The sequence below is a fragment of the Melopsittacus undulatus genome, chromosome 1 (assembly GCF_012275295.1).
Source record: "Melopsittacus undulatus isolate bMelUnd1 chromosome 1, bMelUnd1.mat.Z, whole genome shotgun sequence".
Classification (NCBI taxonomy): Eukaryota; Metazoa; Chordata; class Aves; order Psittaciformes; family Psittaculidae; genus Melopsittacus; species Melopsittacus undulatus.
The window spans coordinates 3,587,938-3,607,276 of NC_047527.1; the positions used below are offsets into that span (position 1 = coordinate 3,587,938).

The 19,339-nt window shown below is 40.6% G+C and overlaps 1 protein-coding gene across 2 annotated transcripts in view; it reads left to right on the forward strand.

Annotated features, from left to right (window-relative positions):
- Positions 1–19,339, forward strand: part of TSNARE1 (t-SNARE domain containing 1) — a 380,410-nt gene that overhangs the window by 308,147 nt on the left and 52,924 nt on the right. For both annotated transcript variants that reach the window (XM_034063960.1, XM_034063963.1), the window contains exon 10: positions 4,328–4,443. In XM_034063960.1, coding sequence (XP_033919851.1) covers positions 4,328–4,423 — 96 coding nt within the window. In that variant the 3' untranslated portion in view covers positions 4,424–4,443. The remainder of the gene's footprint in view (positions 1–4,327; positions 4,444–19,339) is intronic.

A 19,339-nucleotide genomic window follows, 5' to 3' on the forward strand; every position in this document is an offset into this window, starting at 1 on the left:
TGTGGCTGTGACTTTTTTGTTCTGAAAATAGTAATTTTGCATCTGAAACCTAGTAATATCTGTTTTAGGGCAGTAAGGAACTTGCCCTGGTGAGAAATGATCCTGTTACAGGTTTACCATTTCCATGTAGGTGTAGATTAACCTTGATTCAAGTGATGGCATCATGAATCACATTGGTGAATTGGAGTTCTCTTGAGAACAGCTATACTTCTGCTATTGTCATGTGTCTCTTGTTCTTTGGTTTAGAACAAACATAAACCAATTTCTGCATTTATATTAGGTATGGGAAGTATTAATTGTATAATTCAGCTGTCATGGAACTCCCATGGGGAAAAACTAGGACTTTTATATCAAGTGAAAGGTTTGCATGATCTCATGTGAATGTGAACTCCCACATTCATGATGTACGTAGCATAATAATAACTGATTTAGAATCATAGAATCATAGAATGGTTTGGATTGGAAAGGACCTGAAGATCATCCAGTTCCAACCCCCCTGCCATGGGCAGAGACACCTCACACTAAACCATATCACCCAAGGCCCTGTCCAACCTGGCCTTGAACATTGCCAGGGATGGAGCATTCACAACCTCCCTGGGCAACTCATTCCAGTGCTTCACAACCCTCATAGTGAAGAACTTCTTCCTTATATCCAATCTAAACCTCTGCTGTTTAAGTTTCAACCCGTTACCCCTTGTCCTATCACTACAGTCCCTAATGAATAGTCCCTCACCAGCATCCCTGTAGGCCCCCTCTAACCCCTCTGAGATCTCCACGCAGCCTTCTCTTCTCCAGGCTGAACAGCTCCAACTTTCTCAGCCTATCTTCACATGGGAGGTGCTTCAGTCCCCTGATCATACTCTTATTTATTGAATAAGGCAGAGATTCTGCTTGAGGGAGGGGAACGAGATACAGCCTATATGTGCATAGATGTGGAACACAAACTCTAGTATTTCTAGCTGTTGAGTGATCATGTTTCTGATGTTGATGTGCTCCCACTGTTTGTTGGTGCCTTTGGATTACTAAAGATGTAGGGATATGTTCATTTTGTCTCCCAACTTCCCTCAAGATTGACAGTGATGGCATTAAGACAGCATCTCAGTTTGGCAACCAGATTCTGTTATCCTAAAAAAGGGATAATAATCAGAGTTTGCTCTATGTAATGTTATTTTGTATACGGTTTATTGGTGTATATTTCTGTAATAACCATAGTCTGCAGATCCTATCTGGTGAGCAGAACGATCTGTCCAACATCCTCTGTGCTAACATCTTTCTGCTTTGATAAGGGAAGGGAATGGGTCACAAGAGCCTCTTTGCATCAAGTCGTATGTGAAGGGATGCTTGCATAGCCCTTCCTGATGCAGTGTGTGCATCAGTACCTTGAGGGGAACTGCTGCCTTTTGCTCATACAGGTGACAAAAAGAAGCTGAGATATACAGCTACTCTTCCTCAGTGTGTGTAGGAAAGCTTGTGAGATCAGGCAGGGCTCTGCTGCTGTTTCTACTGTTCCTCTAGCACGTACAAATTTATGAGTGGAGACTAAAGTGACACAAAGAACTGAAATATAAAGTAAAGAAAGAAATAGGAATTAACGGGAGACTACTGCAACAGATTATATGGCTGTGAAGGACAGTAATAGTAAATCCACTAAGAGATGTTGTAAACAGAGCAGGAGTCATTATCCTGACTTACCAGCCAGGACAGGGTCATAAAATGTGAACCAGATACCAGAATACAAGCTTGGCTGCATCTCTCATACCCTCATATTAGTCTGCTTATGGTTGAATTTTATGCTAGCTTTATGTTGCCTAAAAACAAGAAAAAAAGGGGAGGGGATGAGACTACATAAAGTGCAAAATAAGAGTGAATGGGGTTTTGCAGTGCTAGAAGGGGCAAAACAAGGGAGTCTCTCTGCAAAGGGACTGATGGAGAAGCCATGTGAAATGGTAACTGCAGCCTTTGAAACTCTCACTAGGAAGAATTGAGAATGCTACTGGAAGCTGAATGACCCATTAGCATCCTCTGCTGACCAGACAAAGGCTCTGGCACTTTAGATATGGACAAGGACATCTAGGTGCAGTTGGACACACAGGTTTCCTGATTTGGCCTGTAATTTATCAGGGTTAAAACAAAAGAGGATGCTGTAGCAGGTCTGTCATCTCATGCGCTCAGCTTTCAGAATGCATTGTAGTTACCCCTCTAGAAATGAAGGCTGCAAGTGCAGAGCCACTATGAAGAAACATCACTTTCTAAGTGAAATAATCTGTTAAAAAGACATAGCTCTTGTATACTTGTATTGTCGCCAAAGAGATACAGCAGACTGATTGAAAACTGTGGGTGAATGGCTGTGCCCAAGTAGGGTTTTGGGGAGGTGGAGAACAGTGTCTCTCAATGCACTCCTTCCTATCATACTTGGCAAAAAGATCCTTCTTAACACATGCGCATGGAATTATCTGTTTAAAGCATCTGTTTTTTTCCAAACCAAATGAAAATATTTCTGTGTGAGTTTTGTGTGCAGTTCTGGTGCCCTCAACATATAGGACATGGAACTGTTAGAACAAGTCCAAACGAGGCCACGAGATTGATCAGGAACTGGAGCCCCTGCTGAGAACACTGGGGCTGTTCAGCCTGGAGAAGAGAAGCTGCCTGGAGACCTCAGAGCAGCTTCCAGTGTCCGAAAGGGGGCCTATAAGGATGCTGGGGAGGGACTCTTCATCAGGGACTGGAGTGACAGGACAAGGGATGATGGTTAAAACTTCAACAGGGGAAGTTTAGATTGGATCTAAGGAAGAAGTTCTTTACTGTGAGTGTAGTGAGGCACTGCGATGGGTTCCCCAAGGAAGTTGTGAATGCTCCATCCCTGGCAGTGTTCCAGGCCAGGCTGGATGAAGCCTTGGGTGACATGGTTTAGTGTGAGGTGTCTTTGTCCATGGCAGGGGTTTGGAACTGAATGATTTTAACGTCCTTTCCAACCCTAACTATTCTATGATTCGGTGATTCTATAAATTGAAAAGTAAATGGAGAGCCAAAATGAAACACTGGTTATCTGCTATGGATGCAGGATAGCACAGCATTTAAATTTGTTAAAAAAGAGCAATCTGGAAATCCACATTTTGATAAAAATACACCACTTTGGTTTGTGGTCGTGCATCACAGTTCCCTTCTGGAAATACTTCTCCAGCTCTGCATGGATGGGCCTTGGAAGGGTTATGAAGGAATGAAGCACTGTACTTTGGATCACCAATGGAGATGAGTCTCCTGTCATAGTGTAAGAGTCCAAAACATCTATAGAACATAAGAAATAGACCAAAATATCTGTGAAACAAAACAGCTGGGGAACTATGTCTCTATGGGAAATGCAGTGTGGTGCAAATTGGTATAAACCAGTTGACCAAAGATCTGAGGCAGACTGGGACACCTTATTACAGCAGTTGGAGGAAGAAAGGAAGGAAAAGTACATAACAACAGTTATGTTGTTTTCTCCTGTGAGAGTACTGCTTCAGTTTTAAGAAAGGCAAATAACTCTGGACAAAGGCAATTGATTTATCTTGTCAAGATGGTGGTATCAGGTCTGGTGGCTGCAGGACTAGTTGATCTGGTCTCAAGAAGAAATTCTGAGTTAACTGTTTCTTTGAAGTTACTTTTCATGTGTGTGTTGGATAAGAGGATTATTGACACTGTGGGATGATGGAAACCGTTCCTCTAATCCACCCAAAAAGGAGGAAGAGAAATTGAACTATCTGAACAAGATTTTAAATGGGAACAAACAACATAATGTTTACAGAAGGCTGCTGAGTTTAAGTAGAATCAGACATCAAAATTAAAACCCTGTAGAATCTGTTTTGCCATATCTTAATTTGAAGGAAATCAGGGTGGTTAATGCTGGAGATACATTTGCCTTCACTGTAAGCAGCCTGCCTTATCTCTTGGCTGGATTTCATTGCACAGCAGGGTGAAGAGAGACCTCTTTATCTCACAGGAGACAGTCTTCTCCTGGCATCCAGAAAGCAGATTTGACACCCCCAGACCAAACCCAAACTGAATAGCCAAGTCCAGCCCTCCAAGCAGAGTCTGGAAATCTAGTGTGACAAAGATTTAAGCAAGAAGAAAGTAGTGAAGGGAGGGTGATTGTATTTAAGGGGGATTTTCATGAAAAGGAACACTGGATTGTCCAGAAGGATGAGTCAGTCCAGAAAATAGACAAAATTTCCAGGTTGTATTGATTTCTTTCAAGTAGTCTACCAATGGAAATATAGTAACATTTCCTCATAGATTTATTCACCATCTTCCCATTAAAAGTCCATATATTTTGTCTTTCTTCTCTTAGCTACGAGCCAGGAAGATGAAGTGCTGCCTTCTCTCTGTTGCATTGGCTGTTCTGCTGTTCATCGTCATAATCATCGCCGTCTCAGTCAAGGGCTGATCTGGCTGCAGTTTCCACAGGTAAAAGCTTTTGCCTAAGTCTTTTATCACACTCTCTAAGATGGTTGGGAGATAGTTTAAGAAGCTGATTATGGTAAGAAAAATTGATCTTCAATTGCAGATTCAGGTCTGGCCTATGAAAATAATTTCCTTAGCGGGTCCTTAAAAGTAAGCCAAAGTGATACTGATATTCAAATGAATTGTCTTATTACCCTTTTGTCCGTTGTTTGTAATATGTTTGATTTTATATGGGTCTCATAGCAATGCTAATTAATGAATCAGAAATTGATATGAATTAGAGATGCAGAAGATACGTTGAAGACCCCAGACTGAAGCAGGGGGCAATCCAACAGATATGTTCAGATGTTCTAAAGTGCACCTACCTTCTAAGATGTTCTAGAGATACCCTAAATGGAGTGTTGGTCTGGAGTAGGGAGACTGGGCTGTAACCAGGACAGGTGAGACATCAAAGCAACTTTATATAGTTTAAGCTATAGTATGTTTTCTTTCTTTTCCCTTTTCTTCTGCCTCATTACCCTAGGAAAATGATTCCTGAGTTATTTCTGATAATCTGAGCCTGATAGAAAGCATTTCTGAGTGTCTGTTTCTTTAGAAGGTGGCCAGGCTTTATTTGAAGAGAGATTATCAGATTTATGTATTTCTACCACCTAATGTGTTGTGGCATTCCAGGTCTGTGTGCCTGCTGCTATGTGGCAGGGTTTCCATCAGGTGAAGCTGGAGCCCAAGAATATCAATGGGACTTGGCTTGCAGACCCCCAGTAGGAGCCCTGAGGCAGAAAACAGTCATGGATGGGGACAATTTTTAGTTTAGAGACCTCTCAAGTCCCACAGAGACTTTCATAAAGCACGTGTGAAATCACTCCTGTACTTAGTAGATACTGCATTATCCTGAGGCTCACTGAGACCTTTTACAGCAATATAAGCAGAGATTTCTTAGCCTAAACTATCCTTTGGAGCTACCCTAGAGAAAGCACAAAGGACTGATAGAGTTTATCATTGTTTTGCTTTACAAGATTTCAGTGCTACTTGACCATGCCGTCCTTCCCCTTGAGGATGGAGTCATTGCGCAGTAGGATGTACTGTGTGTCTTTGTTGTGCTCTCAAATGAAACTAGCAGGGATTGCTTCAAAACAATCACAGAAAGACGATTCTTCACATAAGTTGTACTTAATCTTTGGGGCTCCTTCTAGCATGACATTTGGGATACCAAAATTTGGGTACAAGAAGGAATTGTACAAATCCATGGAACTAAAAGGAGATGTATTGAAGGATGTCACGTACAATCTCACTGGGTTTGGATGAGGATAATCATGAGCCCTATACTATTGCTAGGAGAAATGGCTGTAAATGTTTTCTTGCACTTGTATGCTTCCATAGGTGTTTTGCAAGCACTAAAGTTAATAGGATATCAGTGAGATGGACCTTTAGATTGGTTGAATATGGATGTTCTTACTGCATATATATATTATACATATATATTTTTGTCCTTCTTTTACATGAGACACTGCTTATGAGTGCAGATAGCTATCTGTCCTGATGATTTAAATCTAGAGCAACTACAGTAATTCTAATTGCATTACTCTGGTTTTATTCTGCATTAGTCTGGTTTGAAATGTGATTCATCGTGATAATCTATGCTGCAATACAATTTCTTCTATATATAGATAAATATTCCTATCTACTAAAAATCACAAATCTTATCAACAACTGAATAAATGTAGACACGTTTTAATATAAATCGCTTAAGTAGAGAAAGAACTGAAATGTTATCTACAGTAAAAGTCCACTGGAAAACTGAAGTTAATCTTCTGTTAAGAGATCCTTGTCTTGAGGGAGGTGAGCCTAGAGATGCTAATGAAAGCCCTTGGAAAAATATAATGCTCTACTTTTCGTCATCAGTTGTGAAACTAATTATGAAGCTTCTAAAACTCTTCAGCAGTACAAATGCAGGAAGAACCTGCATTGAGTTATATTGGAACAAGTACGTTTTCTGGTCATTACAAACTATTCTTAACCTAGGTTGACAGCAAATGGCATACAGCGCATTTCACATTTATATTTTGGAGGTTTCTGAAACAGAATTTCCATGTTCATAGTGAACATTTTTTTCTATTCTGAACTGCAATGCAAATGGATTTTAAAATATCAGGGGATTTAAAGTTTCAACTACCTCAACAAACTATATCATATAAAACTGTCTTATATACTTCAGGGAGATAGAGAACAGCTGGGCTTTAATGTGTAACACCTCTACATGACCATTCAGAGAAAATAAAGGGAAGAAAGCAAGCTAGGGAACTAGTTACAAAATACTCTAATTCGCACACTGAATAAAAACCCAAGTTTAGTAATGACTTGCCAGAACTTCCATTTAACATGTCATCAGAGAGTTTGCTCTGTGCTGGATCAGGAAGGAACCAAAAGAAACATCACCAGGTGCCCAATTCAAGTGGTTTAAGTTGCATAATATTCAAGGTAGGTTTCCTTAGCTTTCATTAAGTGCAGCCACGATGAGAAATCTGAAGTTCACTGTTCACTTAGAGAAATTACTCTATATTATTAGAACTGTTCTATGAAATTGTTCCATTAGTATTTATGATAATAGAATGATAGAATCATAGAATGGTTTGGGTTGGAAAGGATATTAAGATCATCCAGTTCAAACCCCCCTGCTTGCTCAGGGACACCACACACTAGACATGGCACCTAAGGCTCTGTCCAACCTGGCCTTGAGCACTGCCAGGGATAGACTATTCACCACTTCTTTGGGCAGACTGTGCCAGTGCCACAGCACCCTCAAAGTGAAGAACTTCTTCCTTAAATCTAACCTGAACTTCCCCTATTTCAGTTTGAACCCATCACCCCTTACCCTGTTGCTACAGTACCTAATGAAGAGTGCCTCTCCAGCATTCATATGGGCCCCCTTCAGACACTGGAAGCTGCTTTGAGGTCTCCAGGCAGCTTCTCTTCTCCAGGCTGAACAGCCCCAACTTTCTCAACACTGAAGATCATTATGATCTGTAACACTGTTAAGATTGTTCTGATCAGTCTTCTCCCCTTTTTTGTTTTTTTTTTTTTGTTCCTGTTTCTACTTTTGCAATAATGATACTGAATCAATGGTTCTTTTTAAAAGGACAAAAAAGCTGTGTTTTTCTCCCCCTCCCCCACACATCAGACATGACTTTGACAGGCAAACCCATTCCTTGTATAGGAAAGATCAGTTTATGAATGCTGACAGACAGAAAGGGCTTTTTCCTCTGAGTTTCTCAAGCAGCGGTTGAGCATCATCGGCTGCTGGCTCGGTGCATGCAGAGGGACCAGCTGTTCAGGAGAGCTTCGAGCCCTGACTTTTTCCTGTTGAGGCCCCTGCCATAAGTATGTCACTGCTCCCTTGGGGCACTTTTGTCTGGCAGAGAGAGAGAAGAACATCTACAGAGAAACTCCTGGGGACTTATGTCTGTACGTTTGTTTGCTGACACCTTAGGAAAATAGCCCAGGAACTTTTGGGTCACATTGCTCATATTTTAGCAACACTGCAGCTGCTCTTTTTTTTCTGTTAGAGTACATCAGTAACCATTTAAAAGGACAGTATTGCTGTAGCAGTCTGAAAGAAATCCGTCCTTTAACAATGTCTTTTTATAGTGTCAGGATTTCTTATCCTAGATAAACCTTCTGTGTCCTCCTCCTTTTGATTCATTTGTATGAGTGCACAATTACACAAGATAAGTGATGGTCAAGACTGTTGGCTTCATAAGTCTTCAGCATTCTTTGTAGGTAAAAAGAGGTGACACTTTGAGAAAGATGCTATGTGTGTTTGGCTATTAGAAAATATGCTTTACCATGACAGCTTGATCAACTCAATCCAGCTAGCCAAAGAAAGAGAGAATGAAAGATGACTTGGCTATTATGCGCCCTTTCCTTGTGGGATTCATTGCAGCAGAAGGTGCCTTCCCCATTAAGCAACACACACTTCAGTCTGACAAGCGTTACTGGACTACTGAGGATTTTGTTTACAGTCCTTAAACCCTATGGACTCCTGTTCTTTCCAGCCTTGGAATCTGTTGTGGTTTAAATCAAGTCCACACACAGCTCATTCACTCACTCCCCCCCTTGCTTCCCCAACTCCCGGAGAGTTAGGAAGGAGAATCCAAAGAATGTAGCCCCCACAGGTTGAGATAAGAACAGTTTAATAACTAAGGCATAACACAAATCACTCCTGCTACTACTACTACAAATAATAACGATAAAGCCAATAACAAGTGAAGAGAATACAACACCTCACCAGCCACGAACCCATAACTCACCCCACCCTGCCCGACCGAGCACCAACCAATACCCTCCATCCCCCCAGAGCTCCAGCCCTTCCGGGTCTCTCCCGGTTACATCCTGGGTATGACGTGCTATGGTATGGAATAGCTCTTTGGCTAGCCTCGGTCAGGTGTCCTGTCTCTCCTTCCTCCTGGCCTCCCCTCCTCCCTGGTAGAGTGTGAGCTCGGAAAAGGCCTTGGACAAACCAAACATTTGAGCAGTAACTCAAAACATACTTGCTATCAGCAACTGTTTTCAGCCCAAAAGTCAAAACACAGCACTGCACCAGCTACCAAGAAGGAGAAAAAGTGACTGCTACTGCTCAAACCAGGACAGAATCCATCAGTGAATAACCAGATGAGAGCCCAGAAGAGTAAGAGTGTTTCCCTTCTTGGTAACTGATGCAATGGCTGACAACAATGCTCAGATATGGAAGAGTAGAACAAGAGGAAATCGTACAAGTTATCATTCAGCAGAATATTCTCTCAGCCTTCATCAGCTTGAAACTCAAAGTTTTCCTGATCCAGGAAGTTATTATTTGATCTTTAACAACCATTGATGCATTCCTTTCTTGTTAATTTGACCAGTTGCATTTTGAACCATCATAAGCTTTTAAAATGTAAAATATCCTGAGAGAGGATTACAATTACTCTGATTATAATCAACACATAATCTTTAAAGTACAGCTAAAAATCCATCTTGGCCAGCATCTCGAAAGCAGGGCTGCAGTCCAGATGAAAAAAGCAGTAATCAGGCTCCAGGTATCTGTTTTCTGAATATGCAACTGGCTTGTTTTGAATTTAAAATCAAATTGATTAGTATAAAAAACTAGAAAATCTTGTTTCTATTTTGGATTATTTTTCCCTTCTTTGCAATCACTTTTCCATGCCTAATTCATTTATGGGTTTATTACACAGTTGAATGTCTCCTGTAATCTGACCTATGAGGATGAGGTTCAGACACCTGATTTTATATAGTCTCTCCTTTTTGTTTATTTTTCCCTTACTTTCAGACCTTTTTAGTACTTCATGCACTACAATGTCCCTGCATGCTGTACCTTGGGTTCCTTGCAATGCACTAGGAATCATAAAACCTGCACTTGTGGTCACTGTGTGTGCTTGGAGGAGCAGAGGAGCGCTCCTTCATGTGGTCTGATCGAGGGATGTAAAAAGCATCTTCATCGCAGGGTTTTAAATCTCAGATGTTTGAAACCTGGACAACAGAATCACTTTCAGCAAAATAGGATTTTGCTAGATCAGCTTCAGATGTCATTAATGCTGCACCTTTCCCCCATAGCAGCAGACAGCCAGGTGGGGCATAAAGTATCGTGTGGAGCCAAAGGGTCTTCCAAGGCACGCCACATCAGTAACCCACCAACGAATGCAGTCAAAGCACGTCTCTCTCATGGTCTTGAGGGCAGTAGGTAGCAGAGAAGAAAAGATTGACAAGTTACTTTGTGGTACTTGGCATTTACTGTTCTATTTTTCCTTCCCAACAGGAGACAAGTCTGGGCACCCTCTTCTGACACATGCAATAGACATTCTGACATTTGCCCACTGCATCTCTCGCCTGGCAATGTCAGGTTGTAAGAGCACAGCAGTTCCTACTCAGTGTTGAACAGAGCAGTAATTCAACCAAACAAATGTTGTAAATAAGAGCAAAACATAGATAGGTTTGTTTCATGGCATTGCTTTTTATGAATTGATATCATGGGGCTTTACTTTTTGCCATGCATCTGTATATGGCTTAATAACTATGTGAGTAGCTCACTTTTCAAGCTTGTTTCAGTCTCTCAGGGCCCATAAGGGTCATAATACTTTTGACAGCTGTCATTGAAATTCTAAAGTAATTCACCCCTCTGCCCTGGCTGTGGCATTGCTGCCATTTTTGTTCTGCAGCACAATCAGGAATCAATAACTCTGCAATCTCTTTTTCCCTGTTTCTTATTATTTTGAGAAGGTACCTACATTTATAGTCAGGTGTCAGTTCTTGTCATTTTCATTCTTGTCTTTTAGCCTGTAATTAATGGCTTGGATCCTGGCATCCTCACTCAATTTTTGCTCTGGCAAGAAGACCGAGGTACATCCTGATTCTGCAGTAACTTTCGTGCTTCAGATTTAAATGAGTCAAAAATGAGATCTGGATTTTCCCTGATTAATATATAATTTGGCCCAATTTCTTCAGTTAAGCTAATATTTATATTCTTGAAGACTTTCCTGGTTCCGATGGCCATGTCCACACTTCTCTGAGTTAACTGATTTCCCTGACAGTAAGTGAAAAGCTGTGATACATTTGGGTAGGAGAGAGAAACGAATACCAGTAGAAAGAGAAATTTTAAGAGACAAGAGTCTGCTTTATGCAGAACCTCTTTCAAAATAACAGGGCAAGAAAGGCAGAAGTGCCAGGAAATAGGTAGATTGAAGTCTAAGAAGCTGTCTTTCACTGTTCACAAACACCTATTCCAAACCTTCAAACAGATGAATGCTTTGATGGGACCTCACTTGATCAGGTTACTGTAAGTGAATTCATTTCAGGTTGACCTTGATTGTTGCTCATCTGCATGCTGATGGTCTTTATAAGCATCACATAATGCCAGGTCATTAATTCTACTGTGAGAGAGCTAACGGAGGATGTATTATGTTGCTTTTGCCATAGCTTAAGAGTCCACATGCAGGCAGTTCCTGCAGCTCATTTAACAAGTAGTGACTTGAATTCATTGATTTGAATCCAAAGTCAGTAGGACTCTCAAGCAATAAGCAACTTTCTTCATTCCATCTCAGGTTTCTACACTGTTTCTTTGCAACGGGTGGGAAAATGGAGTACTCCCACTGCATTATGACCCTTCTGGTGGATGGAAAGTCTTTGATCAGTGCTTTCCAAAGCAATCTGCAGACATCAATTATTTATGCTTTGTAATGCCTTTCACCTTTATCCATGATGACACATCTCTAAGGACCAGACAGAAGAGGCTGATCTGCAACACTTGCAATTTGAATTGCTAGAAACAACACAAAAACAGCCATACTGATTCAGACCAATAGTCTCTCTGGCCTCCTATACTGTCCCATGCATGGGTGCTGAGTTGTGGAAAGCACCAGTCATTCCTTTAGGTGTCTAAAATTCAGGTTCCAATTTGGAAAGCGTTGTCATAAGTATGTATGTCTTTGAATGAATAAGTGGCAAGTGTCCTATCTCCTATGGATAACTGCATTTCCTCAGGAGCAGTTATGTCTAGAGGAGGAAGCAGTTGATGTTTGCAGTACAATTAATGGCTCAGGAGGGTTCTCTGAGGCATAAATTAGTAGCCCCCAGGAGAAGCAAGGGTAAGGCTCTTTTATAAGAGAGACACTTCATAAACTGCTGTCACATCATTCCACCACCATTAACTGACATTTTCAGTTGGCAATGTTTGAATTATCTGTCTCACAGAACTCCCCAAATACAGAGAGATTTTGGTGTTTTGAGAGGTACAAGAGCAGCAAGAGGGAGTCCATCATTCATACTGTAGCCCTTTGGCTCTGTGGTGAGTGGACTTTCAATGAAGTCAATTTGGGAAGTGCATGGTTCTTTTTGATAAGGTTAAAACAGCTTATTCTCTAGAGAGCAATTCCTCTTGACCTGGGGATGATGGGTAAGGTTGCTGCCACTGACTTAGAGTCCCTCCGTGGCCTATTCTGTGTGGCATGTATTGTCCCAACAAAAGCACCAGTAACCATTTCAGTCTCAGATGGTTCTGTGATACTTTAAAGCTTCTATATGTGAAAGAGAAAGTTTGAAAAAGAGGTCTCTGATGCTGGCAAGTAATAAACAGGTTTTTGCCTACTCAAAGTAGTATTATTGTTGTCATTTCTCTGTAAGTAACTTAAAAATCCAGTCTTAACAAACTTGTTTTTCTATTGGAACAACAAAGCCACTGGAATCATCCCAATGTTCTATCTCTAAAGTCAGTACCAAAGACAGAATATATCTGTTGCTTTTATCCTTCTGTGGACATGCACACAGTAATATTATATAGGAGCTAAGAGGGCATCAGGTTTTGATACACTCAGGTACTTTGCCTTTCTAAGACAGGGAGTCTGTGTTGGGTCTGGCTGAAACGAAGTTAATTTCTCCTCATAGTGCTGTGCATTGTATTGAGAGCTAGAAGGGTGTTGATAACACACCAGTGGTTTGGCTACTGCTGAGCAGTGCTGGCACAGCTCTAAGACTGCCACTCTTGTATTCATCACCACCACCAATACAATGGGGAGTGGGCAAGATAGTGGGAATAGCTAGGATACTGGACCCAAAATGACCAAAGGAATATTCCATACTGTATGATGTCTGGTCAACAATAAAAGCTAAGAGAAAGGAGGGGGATATAGAATCATAGAATAATAGAATGGTTTGGGTTGGAAAGGACCTTAAGATCATCCAGTTCCAACCCCCTGCCATGGGGTTGGAGCCAGGTCACTCAAGACTCTGTCCCTGGTAGCTTCCAAAGAGGGCTCACATTGTCTGTCCAACCTGGCCTTAAACACTTCCAGGGATGGGCCTTTCATTCTCCTTTGCTTCCATGCACAGCCTTTGCTTTTGCTTTATTAAACTGCTTTATTAAACCCAGAAGTTTTATTCCATCTTATTTCACCCCACCCCATCTTGCCGATGGAGGAAGTGATAGAGTGGCTTGGTGAACACCTGGGTCCAACCCACCACACAGTCTCATACATTTTCTTATGAATAGAGCAGCACATCAGTGCAGTTGCTAAATGGCAGGATGTGACTCTCATTGGTATACAAGGTGCTTGAAAGTGTTACACGACTATTAGTCTTGGTGGAGGTGGCAAAGCAAAGTAATTTTGGATCAGTGTTCTCGGGAAGAAAACCTAAAAACGAGCACAGAAGGTTTATTTTGGTGTTAAAGAAGAATTATTTTGTCAGGTTAGCTAGCGATACTAGCGTCCCAGCAGGAAAGACTCTTAGAAGAGCAATACATCTGTGATTATCTCTTCATGAAGAAAGATGTGTTTACAGGGACAGTGTGTTTGCTGTTAGTTGTGCCCCTCAGAGGGGTCATCAACAGTGATGTAGGCGTTAAGATTTTTCTGTCTCTTCAGTGCCAAACCCTTGATATCTATCTTGGGGAACTGCAGCCTAAACAGCTTAATGTTCAACAGGTGGGTTAGCTTTTCAGTGTTGGAGGAAAATCAGGATGATCAGGGGCTGGAGAACCTCCTCTATGAAGACAGGCTGAGCAAGTTGGGTCTGTTCAGCCTGGAGAAGGCTGCATGGAGACCTCAGAGCAGCTTCCAGTGTCTGAAGGGGGCTACAGAGATACTGGAGAGGGACTCTTCATCAGGGACTGTAGTGATAGGATAAGGGGTGATGAGTTCAAACTGAAACAGGGGTAGTTCAGGGTAGATATATGGGAGAAGTTCTTTACTGTGAGGGTGGTGAGGCATTGGAACAGGTTTTCCCAAAGTGTTGAATGCTCCATTCTTGGCAGTGTTCAAGGCCAGGTTGGACAGAGCCTTGGGTGCCATGGTTTAGTGTGAGGTGTCCCTGCCCATGGCAGGGGGTTGGAACTGGATGATCTTAAGGTCCTTTCCAATCTAAACCATTCTGTGATTCTATGATTCTATTAAATGTACTCACTGAAGTGCTGTGCTTTATCCCAGACACCTCCACCAAAGCCCTGGTGGTGGTCAGTATAATTGGAAGATGGCCCTATCCCATGATGTTCTGTAGCTTATGTTCTCTTTTGCAGCCAAGTTACTCTCCCCAGATGACTGTAATGACCTGAGAGGTATCCTTTAAACCTGAGAGTGTAACATTTTAAACCTGAGAAAAGGTAAAGGACTTGTTCAAGGCTCTTTCTGTGGCCTCCTTTTCTTAATAAACATGAAAAATAAAAGCTAAAAAGACAAAAAATCCTATTTCAGGCCTGAGTTATAATATAGTGGTTACCGTGTCTTTATTACTTATCCACCTCCTTGGGTAGAACATAGTAATATACACATTTTGATAATATATAGTCTGCAGGATATATAAATAAAAAGCTGCTAATTGCCTTTACCTCTCTAATGGGAGATTCTCAAACCATCTTTAAAAAGAGAATGGTAATTCCACTGTACTCTGTGAATTTTCTGAGCTGTTCCTTGTGGTTTCATTAGGCTTTAATAGGAGTTGGAATCTGCTTCACAACAACCTTTCATTTATAGAATGTGTTTCAGATCTCAAAATAGGCTTTTTAGCTGTATCTGGGAAAGAAACCTTTTGACTTTAGTAGTCATTAACAAAATGTGTCTTTCTTTCATAAAAAACCTGCTGGAGAGATGGTTTTTTAACTTCTGAGTTTGATGAGGAAGTTGCTTAAGCATTGACAGATTATTAATTCCCCAATTAATAGCCATATTTTAACACTGAAATGGGCTTTTTACATTACAGCGTTGAATTACTTTGCTATATAGTGCATAAACCATTTCATTTCTCTCACAAGTAAGTCATCAGGAATTCCTACGTTGAGGGCTGGCACAAAGAGGCACCGTATTCACAACTGTGCGTCTCAAATGAATCTGTTCATCCCAATTCAGAAGGCCAAAGTTCCTCGTCACTGAAACAATGAACAAGGTGGGGTGGAGGTAGATCATTTCACATTACTGTGGTTGATTGAATTACCTCTCGTTAGCTGAACTGCTGTAGCCATCCATGTACAGCCTGCTGAGAGCGCAGAGGGAAACGCATTAGTTGTAATGTCATCAAAACATGCTAAGAATAACATTGCATCCATCGCTGCCTTTCAGCTGACAAGCAGTAACTCATTAAACAGCAGTAATTTGATCCAGTTTTGATTGTCTGCCTAGTCTTTAGATAAAAAAAGACATCTCGTCTGTGGAATATTTTCAAGGCATCTGCTTTTTCTTGTTGAAATCTGAGAGTTCTAGAGTGCTTCCTGATGAAGAGCCAGGCAATAGCAATATCTTGAGCACCCTCTGCACAGCTTTGGATTGAAGGGGGTTTTGAAATGGGGATAGAAGAAAAACTACCAGGTTTTAGGCTCTGATGATAACTGTCTGCATTGTACTTTGATTTTTGATTGTATGACTCCTTGCCTCAGTAAAAGCCAAACTTCTAAACTGCAAGTGCTTTGCTGAATCATGGAATAGTTAGGGTTGGAAAGGACTTTAGGATCATCCAGTTCTAGCCCCCAAATCACAAGATAATTGAGGTTGTCAGGGACTAGCAGAGTTGATGTGGTCCAAGTCCCTGCTCAGGGATGGGTCTGGTAAGGTCTTGAGCATCACTGAGGATGGAGACTCCACAAACTCTCTGAGAAACCTATTCTAGTGTTTGAGCATCCTCAATGTGAAAGAGAGTGTAGTTCATATGCAAAAGTGGGATTTCCTCTATTTCAGTTCCTGTGAAGATATTTTAAGCCTAGTACTGTGCCTTGTAAGAGTTTTCTATATGAAGAGGCATTCTTGTTGCTTATTTGGAACAAAATTGTTCTTAGCTTTACAACTACCATTTGTATTATGTTTACAACATGCAATTAAGGATTCCTATTAAATGTGCTGTACAAGGCAGATCCCAATGACCAATATTTATTCACATTTTTGCCAGAACACAGCATTAAAAGGACTATAGAGGAGAAATTTAATACAAGGGAGAAGCTATAAAACCCACATTTTGGCTTGTATGAACAAATTTAGGTATTTATTGGCTTAGAGGATTTTCTCTTTTGATACTCAAATATTGCTGTGGGGTGTCAGACACACAGATTTTGTAGGATCCTTTTAATTTGTAGCAACTTTTCCTTTAGTAAACTGTATATTCCAAAGGATATCTTGTTAATGACCAGTATATGGAAAATACATTCTACAAGCTTATTAGTACAGAAATAATTGTAAGTGGCTGCTGTAGTTCATTAAGGTTTATTTATTTTATAGTTCATTAAGGCTAATTTTATAAGTATAAAGTATATTTTCGTAGTCATTTTTGCCTCTATTTTTTATGTTTCTCTGCCATCTACTGCTAGCAATAGTCTCTGATTTTCTTCTTTGATCCTTGATAATTTGCCACTGTGTTTACTGTGAACTGTGTAGTGATGGCTTTTAACCAACAATTTGCTGGGCTCTAGCAGATGCTCATCTGCAGTCAGACACATATTTAGTTACAGATGCATTTCCTGGGTGAAAAGGGCCACTTAGGATGAGCTCTGCTCTCTTTATCAGCACAGTGGAAGTTCACCTTGCTTTATGGATAGGTATGTCTCTTAGTGTTGTGTATGTGACAAGTAATTTGGTTCAGCGAGTGCCTTGAAGTCCAGAAGAGGCTTGATTTACACATAAAAAGTTGTACCATGGAAGTAAAAGGAAATATGGGTAGTTTTATTCTTTCATTTTAATTTTCTTTTTATTTTTACTGATAGCACAATCATATTCATAAAATTCTTTACAATAAGCTCTAGAACTATTAATGTATAGTATGTTGTTTAATATGATCAAAGCCTATAGTATTTTAACATATGGTTAAACTCACCAGTCTGGAGAGCTAATTTTCCAGGCTGGATGTAAGCTATATATATTCTTCCATTGCTGTTTGTAATGAGCTGTTATAACACTGAGCTTTCACCTGCTCTTTGTTCAGTATCTCACTGAGCCAGAGGGTACCTGGCTTATCCATGGCAGATGTGGGCTTGATGGGTACTTCATTGCCACAGGTAGTCAAAAAACTAAAGAGCAACTTTACCTTAAAACAAATCAAATTGTCTCAGAGAGAGTGACTCACAGCAGTGTGAACAGTCACAGCAGCTCAGACATGAGAGAGGGGGAGGAATCTATTTTTCTTAAGCTTTTTCCAATTTCAGTGAAAACCTGAAGTATTTATTGTTGAAAGGACCAGAAATGGAGCATACTGCCTCTCAGACTGTTTAATGTCTGTGTTAACAGTAATTTACATCTTTGAAACAGTGAAAACACATTAAGTGGTGGCCCCTTCTGCCTGTCGCATACTCTGCTGAGTTACGGTAGAAATCCATGGTTCAAACACTTATTCTGAGTTTAGGGCAAGATTAGGGTTTGAATTCCCATCTAACCATATAGGACTAAAGCCAGAAGGAACACTATGAGGAGTACTAAACTTTCTTCCTCCCTTCTTGTGGGATTAGAGGAGCCAATGTGACAGTATTTGGGAGCACTCAAAAGCACAGTCATTTCTATGATTCATTTGCTCAGGGATGCAGCAAAATTTGAGTGTTATTTGACTGTAGACAAATGCAGGTGACAAAAGGCAATCATTTTAGGACACTTTCCTTATTTTTGTTTTAAATTTGTGGATATACTGAATTTTATCATCTCCTGACATCTTTGGTTTTTCATGCTGTATTCAAGTGGTAATTTCAATCCAATTTTCTGCTGTGAGAATGGCATTTTGATGAAGTCAACATGCTCATCTCTCACTAAAGCATACACATATATGCTTTATAGCACGTATGTGCCCAAAAATGCACCCAAAACCTGGGGTACTTAGCAAAACTGAAGACCAAAACTAAACATGGAATAAGCTCATAAGAATTATTTCAACCAGAGATAAAAGCAATTCTTGTTTCAGTTATGAAGAGGAATGAAAGAGCATGAGGTTGACCAGTTATGGATCTTCTCTTTTTTTTTATTGGAGCTGAAGGACAAAGTTCTGACAGTCATAAGCATTAAGCGCATGCATTTTGTGTATATATGGTGCATGTGTTTTCCTGTTCCTATGTGCATCAGTACCTCTGTAGAAAATTGCCTAGTTTCACCATGAAATATCTTGCAAATCGGATACTATTAGCTTCAATTGCTTAATGCAAAACAAAGGGCTTTAAGAGTCATTTCTGTGTTTGTGCTTAAGTTCTGAATGCTTTCCTTTTTCATTGGAAACATTTCTATAAGTCAAAGATATGGTCATTATTTTTGTTTGCATTATTTTTAATGAGTGGTCATGAGCTCTGCTTTTGTCTAACACGCAGGAAGTTAATGAGCTTATTTCTATGGGAACAGAACATCTCGCTGTGAGTCCATATCATCCTGGTAAGACCTTGGTGCATACAGACACAGTAGAGAAAAACCTGCTCAGTAACAAGGGTCATAGCTCCCTGTCCCACACAGATGTCTTGTATACCCAGGCAGGTCTCAGCTGGCACGTTTGTTGCCTATAGTCTTTAACCCTCACATTAATGTTGGAGAACTTGCATTCTTGAGATGTTTCTTTCTGGATATACAGATGATGGCTGAGATCAGTGAGGGTGATGCAAGCTTTAACATGGTGAGAAAGCTTTTTATGTGCTATTGGGCAATACATACAGGAATGGGTATAATGACCCAACTGTTTTCACACAGAGGATAAAAAGCATCTATGGAGGGAGGAACTCAAGCAGAGACTTGAGCACATGCTTAATGATAAGCAAGTGTAACCTTCCTGTCTTGTAGGAGCTGGTGAATCTGCTCCTAAGTTTGTGGTGCATGTTTCATTGCTAGGACTTTAGTTAACCAGAAACACAGAGTGAGTCCATGAGTGAACTGGGAATAAAACCAATGTTCTTGCCTTCTTACATCTGCATTTTCATGTA